The 10069-nt window shown below is 30.3% G+C and overlaps 2 protein-coding genes across 3 annotated transcripts in view; one reads left to right on the plus strand and one right to left on the minus strand.

Moving 5' to 3' along the window:
- Positions 1 to 3074: 3074 nt before the first annotated feature.
- Positions 3075 to 8499, minus strand: LOC124422774 (erythroid differentiation-related factor 1). 2 transcript variants are annotated; one of them, XM_046959668.1, is made up of 9 exons: positions 8343 to 8499; positions 6711 to 7749; positions 6193 to 6606; positions 5277 to 6074; positions 4969 to 5148; positions 4468 to 4844; positions 3955 to 4273; positions 3399 to 3708; positions 3075 to 3262 (listed from the first exon to the last, which is right to left on the minus strand). In XM_046959668.1, the coding sequence occupies exons 1-9, from the start codon at positions 8373 to 8375 to the stop codon at positions 3124 to 3126; spliced, it is 3609 nt and encodes a 1202-aa protein (XP_046815624.1). In that variant the 5' UTR covers positions 8376 to 8499; the 3' UTR covers positions 3075 to 3123. The 2 variants fall into 2 exon arrangements, with proteins under 2 accessions (XP_046815624.1, XP_046815625.1); XM_046959669.1 differs by lacking the exon at positions 8343 to 8499 and adding an exon at positions 7996 to 8154.
- Positions 8500 to 9370: 871 nt separating this feature from the next.
- LOC124422935 (phosrestin-2) overlaps positions 9371 to 10069 on the plus strand; it is a 2555-nt gene continuing 1856 nt past the window's right edge. The window contains exon 1 of the mRNA XM_046960027.1: positions 9371 to 10069. This exon is cut by the window's right edge and continues 1856 nt beyond it. Within this exon, the coding sequence (XP_046815983.1) occupies positions 9558 to 10069 (512 nt within the window). The 5' untranslated portion in view covers positions 9371 to 9557.

Below are 10069 nucleotides of genomic sequence, written 5' to 3' on the forward strand. Positions count from 1 at the left end.
TACATTATATTGACTATGACAAAAGTATGAAAAAATTATTAAATGATTTATAATATTTGTTTTTCTTGGATTAAGTAATATTAATAAGAAAGATTTAATATTTTATATATATTCAAATAAACAATAGAAAATATATAAATATATATATATATATATTTTTTTTTATATTATATATATTTTCTTAGAAATATATTATATTATATTGTATATTTATATTACATATCCATTAAACAATAACTAAATAAACGACAATTGTATTCAATATCTTTTTATTAAAAGTTCCAACATTACTTATTAATTAATCCAAAAATATATTAATAATGTGATTAAGTAGGAGAAATACGGGGGAAAAAAAAAACAAAAGATATAAAAATATTTACGAAACGATCGGATCACATCGAAGTTTTAAAGACTATAAAACTTATAATTATTAAATTTATTATTAAACATATGTTAAACACAAAATTGCACATAATGTTAATGAAATAAATGATTATATAATGATGAAAAGAAAGAAGACGAGAAAAAACGAACAGGTAAACAGAACCAACGGGGGAAAAACATTTTTCAGAAAAAAAAAAAAAAAAGAAAGAATGAAAGAAAGAAAAAGAGAAAGCTTGACAAAATTATTACGAAAGATAATAAATCGACGAAAAGCATGAGAATCACATATTACGATATAATAATGTACAATAGAATATTATATAATCGAAGATAAATTAAAGAATTGATCAACGTTTATAAGAGAAGAAAAGAAATTAAAAACAAAGACGAGTACAAAAAAGGAAGGAAAAAAAGAAAAAGTGAACAAGGAAAAGGCGTGGCAAAATACTCGACGAAATAAATTCCTCTCTTTTCTTCGTCTCTCTCCCTCTCTCTCTTTCTCTCTCTCTCTCTCATCCCCCTCTCACACTTTTCTTTGAATCATCTTTCGTTTTTATAATAGAATGATACCGAACGAGACCACTGTGTGGAACCAATAGAGAAGTCAACTTCTATCTTGCTAAAGAGTAGAATAATAGCTCTATGGACAGATCGTCTATTGTTCGAAGGTCAAGTTCTGAACATCCCTGGAGAGTACAACGAGGATGACTCTCTTCTTTCTATCTGATTGGCAAATGGAAAAGAGAAAAGAAGATAAAAGAAAAAAGAAAAAAAAAAAGGAAGAAAGAAAAAAGATAATAAAGGAATAGAGGAGATAGATGACGGGTGGGTGGGTTGGCGACTTGCTGGGAGGGGAGGGGAGGGAGGGAGGGAGGCGAGGGTTGAAGGCCGAGGGTAAGGATGGTTGTGGATTGTGATCGGGCCCCTTTTGTACGATTTCTCTTCTTCTTGTTTTGTCTTTGTAGTAAAACGGAATAGTCTCTGATAAAACTGTACTGCTCGTACGAGATAGAGGCAAACCCATTGAATCGCGAGGGATGCAACTGACAGCTGGAATTGTTATATACCAACGCCCTGAACGTTTATTCGCGGTTCATTGATCCTCCCCGCTATTCCCCGAACCTCCCTCTTTCCCTCCTCCCTTTCCCTCCTTCCTTCCCTCTCTCGTTGCTCAACCACCCCATCCGATTTCCTCCTGCTGTGCGTCGATTCTTCGTTCGACTACCTACCCCTTCCCTATCCCATCCTCTTTACTTTTCTTTTATCTAACTATTTATACATCTATGTATATATATATATATATATATATATATATATATGTAAGTGCTTACATAAAGTTCTTCGTTAAAATTAATCGAAAAACAATAGGTCTATTTTCTAATAATTTGTTAACTTTTATCGACTAATGGCCAATTATTAAACATATTACAATCTCTCTCTCTCTCTCTCTCTCTCTCTCTCTCTCTCTCTCTCTCTCTCTCTCTCTCTCTCTCTCTCTCTCTCTCTCTCTCTCCTCTCTCTCTCTCTCTCTCTCTCTCTCTCTCTCTCTCTCTCTCTCTCTCTCTCTCCTCTCTCTCTCTCTCTCTCTCTCTCTCTCTCTCTCTCTCTCTCTCTCTCTCACGTACACACACACACACTCTCTCTCTCTCTGCCTTTATATATATATATGTCATTTTATGTAGAGTCATATATAATTTTGTACCATACTTCCCCATAAGGGTTTATTACATCAGATATATATATGTATATATGTATGTTTATGTGTGTGTGTGTGTTCTTAATATATACATACATATGTTCATAATATAAATATGTATGTATGCTGATAATATATATATATATATATATATGAAATTATTATGAATAATATTTAAATACAATTATATGAATTTTATATACTTATATACTTAAGTTTATATATATATATATATATATATATATATATATATATATATAAAATTGGTGAGGGTTTAGAAGATAAATTATTTTTAAAATAAATTTCTTCATTCAATCATTCACGATTAATATTTATTCCTTTCTTATAAATAATACATAAATAAAAGCATTATCATCATGACTATATACAATTTACAGAATTTAAAAAAAAAAAAAAAAAAGAATGTCATTGTCATCACTGTCATCATCGTCTTTTGTATATATATATATACACGCACACACATCCGCCCACACACACACACACACGCGCGCACGCACGCACGCACGCACGCACGCACACACACACACACACATATATATATATATATATATATATATATATATATATATACTGTAGGCAATTCGGAGATCGTCAAAAATGCATTTGATGGATCTCGTTCCTCCTTCGAAGTTTATAACTATAATGATCAACATTGATACGATCTGTTTCCTTTTCTTTTCTTTTTTTTTTTTTTCATTTTTTTTTTGTTTTTTTCTTTTTTTGTTTTTTTTTTTTTCTTTCGTTTCGTAGAGTAATATACAAATTGTAAATCTTCAAAAGATTTACAAAAGAGACAGACTTATGTGGGAGTAAATTAATTGACATCGATTTGTTCAAGTTAATCAGTTAAAGATTGAAGAGGAAAAGGTAAAAAAAAAAAGAAAAAAAAAAAAAATAGAGGATATAACAGAGGGATCGAGATCTCTTTGCGCAGTTTGAAGTTCTACGAACTATAAAGTATGTATTTACATAGTTCTTTCTTTTTTTTCTTTCTTTCTTTCTTTCTTTCTTTCTTTTTCTTATTATTCTATGTGTTGCAATATATTACATAGATCCTTTAATAATTGTGCCACGTGAGTTATCAACGTTATACCAGATATCGTTCCAGATCTAAGTGCACGACTGTAACATTGCTTATACAAATTGACGAGAGTTTCGTATCTGTAATAAAAAAAAAATAAATAAATAAATAAATAAAAAAAAAAAAATAAAAAAAGAAAATTAAATAATTAACTAATTTTTTTTAGAAATTTCGTTGGACTTATAAATTTATATATACATGTTATATTTTACTTACTCCTTTTTATTCGTGGCAGTGTTGTTCTTATTAACAAGTAATTTGGTTAACGATCGTAATATAAATTGTAATCTTTGTTCGAACAAAACGACTAAACTCTCATCGTCCTCCGTAAACTTTTGTTCCTCAATAATTTTTCCATCCTCGTTTGTATTAATCGTATCACCTTCTACCATATTATTATTACCAATTATTTTCTCCTTTGACGTTTTATTTTTTTCACAGAGTAAATCTATGATTGGTCGACATTGTAACAATAACTCCAAACCATTTTGATAAGCCTTCAATTTGCCGTTGAACGTTGTAGCACCTGGTTTAAAAAAAAAAAAAATAAATAAATAATAATAATAATAATAATAATAATAATAATAATAATAATAATAATAATAATAATAATACAGACGTTAGGGTATAAAAGAGATAATCGAGAAAAAATTAAATAAATAAATAAATAAATAAAATGAACGATGATATTTCATGAAGTTTATATCTAACGATTAAAAAAAAAAGAAAAAAAGAAAAAAAAAATAAATAAAAACAGAAAAAAGAACTTTACTTCGTGCCTGATGTTCAGCCAAAGCTACACGTTCCATTTGTACTCTCAAAAATTCCGTCGTCTGTTCCAAAGCCAATAACAATTTAGCCGCTTTATCGTAATACAATTTGCACAATTGTAAACTGTTTTTTCTCTTGACATTATCCGAATCCGATTCGAATTCTCTGTATATGTGATGATATAAAGATGCTAAACGATGTTGAATGATAGCCGCACGAAATTGATATACTGGCTGTCGTGAACCTGGCGTATCCACGTCACAATGTTTAAGAGCTTTCTGTAATATATCGACCACTTCTCTTTCAAGCTCTTCTTCCGTCTGTAATAAATATCATATAAGAAAAAAAAAAAGAAAAAAAAAAAAAAAAAAAAAGAAAAAAAATCTCATTTATTTTCATAGATTTATATTTAATATTTTGTCCTTCACTGTCGTTAAAAATATATCAATAGAGATTTTATTCGAAGGAAGAAAAAAAAGAAAGGAAAAAAAAAAAAAAAAAAAAAAAAAAATACCTTGTTTCCTTGAGAAGGAAAATCCTGTAATAATGTGGCCATAGTGAAAAGTGTCGTAGACAAATCCCACGTTATCGTGTCCCATATTGCCGGATTAGATTTTCTAGAACCTAGAACTTGCAATGCCTTTTGATAATTCGCAAGTGCTTTATTGTAAAAATATTGCTCCTGTGTATTATGTTTAACGTGCATATGAGCACAAATTCTCATTAGTCTACCGGTATTCGAATGTAGTAATGCCAAATTTGCTTCATCATGGACAGTTTCAAATGCTTTAACACCCGCTTCTAAATGATGTAAGGAACGATTAAGTAAAGTAGTAACGTCTGTCGACGATTGGGCCGATTCGTTTGTTGTACTTTCTTGTTGGTATCTTGCTAAATATACAAAATGAATATTTAGTTTTAATTATTAAATGAAAATATTTAATTGTTTTGTTTATATATATATATATATATATATATATATATATATAATTAAATTAAAATACAATCCAATTACTTCCTGCTTGATTCATATATAAAACGCCTAATTCATTATGAATATTTCCTAGTCTTCTTAATAAATTATTTTTTTCTATTTCCAATGGTTCATAAGACAAAGCTTTTTCGTAACACTTGTAAGAAGCTACCAATGTGAATTCCAAACTTTCAAGACGTTGCGGCAATAATTCTATACCGTCTGAAATTATTATACACATAATTTTGTGAAAAATGTGTATAAAGGAGAAAAAAAAAAAGAAAAAAAAAAAAAAAAAAAAGAAAAAGAAATTTGTGATTACTGAATAAAAATTGTATTTCTATACATACACGTATCCAAATCTTCCATTGAATATATTTCTTCGATTATCTTCTCCTCTGTTATATTTTTAATTTCATAATTCTTTCTATGTTTCTCTATATTACACCAATCTTGTACAGTCATAAAACAACAATCCCCAGCACGTCCTAATAGACAACTAATAGATTTTTCATTTCTTATGCCACAACAGACCTCCAATATTTTTTGACATCTCAATACCGCCAATATATATCTCAAAGAGGCACCATAATTTTTATTCGCATATTCGTTTTCAGCCAAAACAGCAAATATCAATGAGGCCTTTTCGTACAATAAAGTTTTTAAATGTGCATTCCAACTGACATTGTCACTCTTTTTTGGTGCCTGCCAAATTGGTAAAGTTTCATTTTTTGATTTACATAACCAAGATTTCATATCTTTGTTGTTAACAGATGTATTTTCTTTTGTAATAAACTTTTCCGATTTTTTCTTCTTTTGCTTATTTTTCCTTTTATGACTAGGACTATTATTTTGCGAAGTTTCTCCAGATTCACTATCTTTTTCTTGATTCAAAGAAGCATAAGGCATTGGTATTGCCTGAAAAGGTTTTGCCATGTTTGGATTAGCTTCTTCATATTTTTTTCTCTCATTTTCAAGGTCATCTGTTTTCTTTTGTTCTTCGTCTGAATTTTCTTCAGTTGGAAAATATTTCAAACACTCAAGACCATGAGCTACATGCTCCAATGCAGTTAAACATCTTTCCTCTACGCTACCTGTTATCGGTGGTGGTTTGTACTTAGGTCCCTCTTGTTCTACTTGCTCTTTGACTGAAATGATTTTTTATTATTATTATTATTATTGTTATTATTATTATTATTATTATTATTATTATTATAATATAATTAAAAATTTTAATATTACTATGATCTGTGTAAAGATATTTACTATTTGCCAATGTTAAAGATTTAATAGAAGCACTGGGAGTTTCTTCATCTTCTTCTTTTTCATTTTCATGATTTGTACTGCATTCACTTTGTGTATCTTCCTCGTCACTTTGATCGGAAAGTCCTGGACTAACGGGATCCGTACTTGAAGGTACATATAAGTCAGAAAGCATAAAATGAGCGGACGTAACGATTTGCGGATATTTCTCCTTTGCAAGAAGTTGAACACAGTTTTTCAATAGCATTCGAATAGTACCCTGATGACGATGATAATCAGAAGAATATTTCATATTTCGAGCTACTCTATATAACAGCATTGCCACTGGGACGGTAAATGGATTTTGTCCTTTTTCATCGGTAACATCATTACATAATGATGTTAAATCATATAATTTTACAACATCATCGTCTTTACCTATTGAACATTTTAAAGATACATATAGAAATTAATCAATCAAAGTGTATAAAGAAGAAAAAGAAATTATTTAAGGGGAAAAAGAAAAAGAAGGCTCTACTTACCCTTAAATAACCAATAAGTGTGGCCAGCTTTTGTCGCATTGTTTTTTAAGAAGCTTAATATATTTTGTGCTACATCTCTAATAAGTTTGGGACTGAATTTTGAATCATCCAAATTAGGAAGATCCTCTGTTTTAATCAATTCATATTTTTGAACTATACCATGTAAATGATAACACATGACTACTTCAGGAACATTACACATTAAATTGTCCAACCAATAATCTATTCCCGTCAATACGTTAATAGGTTTTGACATGTCTTTTAACCGTAAACTAATACAGGGATGAGTTTGCCCGCCAAATATTGGCATGTCAGTTCCAATAAGCATTTGTATATTTTCAAAAGTCCATACAACGTTACGTGCAAAATTATGATTATAGTTTGGATCTGGTACTTTTTCCTCTTGCGTTGGTTCAGGTAAACATTGCTCCAATGGTTTAACGGGCAAAGGAGGCTTTATATTCTGTTCTTTACTATCAGCTAATACTATAGAATGATAAAGGAATTTTGATACTAAATTCCTTTGTTGCAAACTATTTCTACTGTTTGCCTTATGAAACAATCGTTTTTCTTTATCTCCTAAGTTTTGAAATATGTGTTCATAAAAAAATTTCTTCAACCATTCCCAATCACTTTCTGCTTGGCGTAATAAATATTTATGTATATCAAAATCATCTATCAATAAAGTATTTTCTATACGGTGTACCATCATCGATATAACACCATGATTATAAGGTAATTTCAATAATTTCTTTATATTTTCTGCGTCTGACACAACGTCAACTTCTCCAACACAATCAGGAAACATATGAGCCATTCGAAAACTTGAGAATCCTGTGTTCTGTGACCATACACTTTGTAGACCATAACTTTCAGCAGAACTGCTAAGCCAATTGCTGGGTGGAAGATTTAAATTTGTATTACATTGCAATTGAGCAAAAGTGGCAGGCGTTTGAACAGCAGAATATTTCACTACTGCAGTAGACTTGACTGATTTCTTAGGTGAATCCGGTGGGACAACTATAGCCATCGGTTTGATCTGCAATAAAAGTATATATATATATATATATATATCTATATATATATATGTATTATTTACATAAAATAATTTATTACTACAAACAATACAATTTATTTATATCTAAAACACATTATAACCATTATACAATAAAAATAAAATGGAGAAAAATATAAATGCAGAGAAAAAGAAAATTCCTATTTATATTTGTTGTTTGAAAACAAAAATTCCATTTATCTTGCACGATATTGTAAGAATTAAACATACGTTTATGTATACTTATTTAGAAATGTTGTGTTCTATGAAATTCTTAAAAATAGAATTTGTAGAAACAAATATATAGAATTTGATCAAACGTGGACGAGTCGTACACGAGGACAGCATCCAACAACGTGTTTCTAATGTTTTACTCAGAAGGAAGGATAGTTCAACTCTCTTTGAAATATTATTTATCAATAATCACTTATTTCATATACATATATATATATACATATATATATATACATATGTGTATATATATATACACATATGTATATATAACTTTATTCAAAAGAATGGATATATGCTTGAGTATATGTATATATTCTTAAAAATTAGAAATAACGTTGGCTTACCAAATCAGCACTGGTATTAGAATTGTCTGACATCGCGACATGGAATAATGTCACTTGCGTCTTTCAAAAATAGTTGCTATGTTCCAAAACTTCTAGAAGGTGAAGGATACAACGAAAACCTCCACACGTATCCAAATAATACGATCACAAATTATGTATGATTACACATTGTAGTGCGACCTCTAGCGTAAATAAATCAAAGATAACATCCATATTTTCTACCTTACCGACTGGGAAAATCATAAAAGAAATAATTATTTTCGGAATAAATCTTATTACCGACATTTTTAAAGGGGCAACATTTCAAATAAACAATTCGAAACGTTTATTCGTTAAAAAAAAAAAAAAAAAAAAAAAAAGAAAAACAAGAAAAGAGATAAAAGAAAAAGGATTAAATGGATCATCGAGAATTAATTTTTATTTTCATACATTTCAATAATCGATTGAAACAATATAATATCTTTTTTTTTAAATTTGTAATCGATATACGTATATAAGATAAATATCTCTCTCTCTCTCTCTCTCTCTCTCTCTCTCTCATTTTTACGTAAGAAAAATTTAATAAAACCAGCGCATTTACGTAAGAAAGAAAGAAAGAAGAAAAGAATCGAGCGAAGAATGAGATGAAACGTAAACGAAGATTTATAGTAGACAAACGTGACGTAGTCGAGTAGTAAAGCCGTTCTGATAAACAATTACATCGTCTTACGTTTATTCGTTCGAACGAGTAACGTAAACCTGCTCATGAGAAAAATAGAGAAAGCGAGAGATAGAGAAAGAGAGAGAGAGAGAGAGAGAGAGAGAGAGAGAAAGACAGAGACGTAAGTGAGAGAGTGAGATAAAAAAAAAAAGGAAAAAAAAAAAATAAAACACCTCGCGTGACCGAATGGTAAAGTACTACCTATATACGTGGCTTTACGTTTGCGTTGTTGAATGGATTAGGAAGCCTCTTAGGATTTACATGGCGTCACTGATAACTTCACGAGTCAGCACTAGTATAAGGTCGATATATAAAGGAACGTTGGGTTTGCGCGTTTATTCAGTCAAAGGTTGGAAGTAACAAACGATATTCTTTTCGATCTCGCGAAAAGTTACTTCTTTTTGTCGATTAAAAAAAAAAGGAAATAAGGAATAGGATTGAATTTAAGGAAAAAAGAAAGGAAAAAGAAAAAAAGAAAAGAGAGAGAGAGAGAGAGAGATAAACAAAATCTCAATATGGTGGCCAATTTTAAAGTGTTCAAGAAGAGTTCGCCGAACGGAAAGATCTCTTTGTACGTTGGCAAACGAGATTTTATCGATTATTTATCGGGAATAGAACCGATCGATGGTGTTATATTATTGGATCAGAATTATATCGAAACAGGTCGAAAGATATGGGGCCAATTGATATGCAGTTTTCGTTATGGCAGAGAGGAGGACGAGGTTATGGGATTGAACTTTCAAAAGGATCTTTATCTTATATCCGAACAATTATATCCACGTAGTTACAACAAGACGGATGTTAATAATACAAGATTACAAGAGAGATTGTTGCAAAAATTGGGCCCTAACGCTATACCGTTCACCTTTAATTTTCCACAGAGCGCGCCTTCGAGCGTGACCCTTCAACCGGGTCAAGACGAGACGGGAGAGCCGTGCGGTGTTAGTTACTTCGTTAAAATTTATTCCGGCGAAACGGAGACGGACATAACGCATAAGAGAAATACGGTATCCCTTGGTATAAGAAA

The sequence above is a fragment of the Vespa crabro genome, chromosome 3 (genome assembly GCF_910589235.1).
Source record: "Vespa crabro chromosome 3, iyVesCrab1.2, whole genome shotgun sequence".
NCBI lineage: Eukaryota > Metazoa > Arthropoda > Insecta > Hymenoptera > Vespidae > Vespa > Vespa crabro.

Bases quoted from the DNA above. Each gene is read 5' to 3' on its own strand.
- LOC124422774 (XM_046959668.1), bottom strand. From the start codon at position 8,375: ATGTCAGACAATTCTAATACCAGTGCTGATTTG. The intron at 6,607-6,710 runs GTAAGTAGAGCC...AATGTTCAATAG, and splicing joins CACTTATTGGTTATTTAAGG to GTAAAGACGATGATGTTGTA. The intron at 3,263-3,398 runs GTAAGTAAAATA...TTTTTATTACAG, and splicing joins ACTGCCACGAATAAAAAGGA to ATACGAAACTCTCGTCAATT.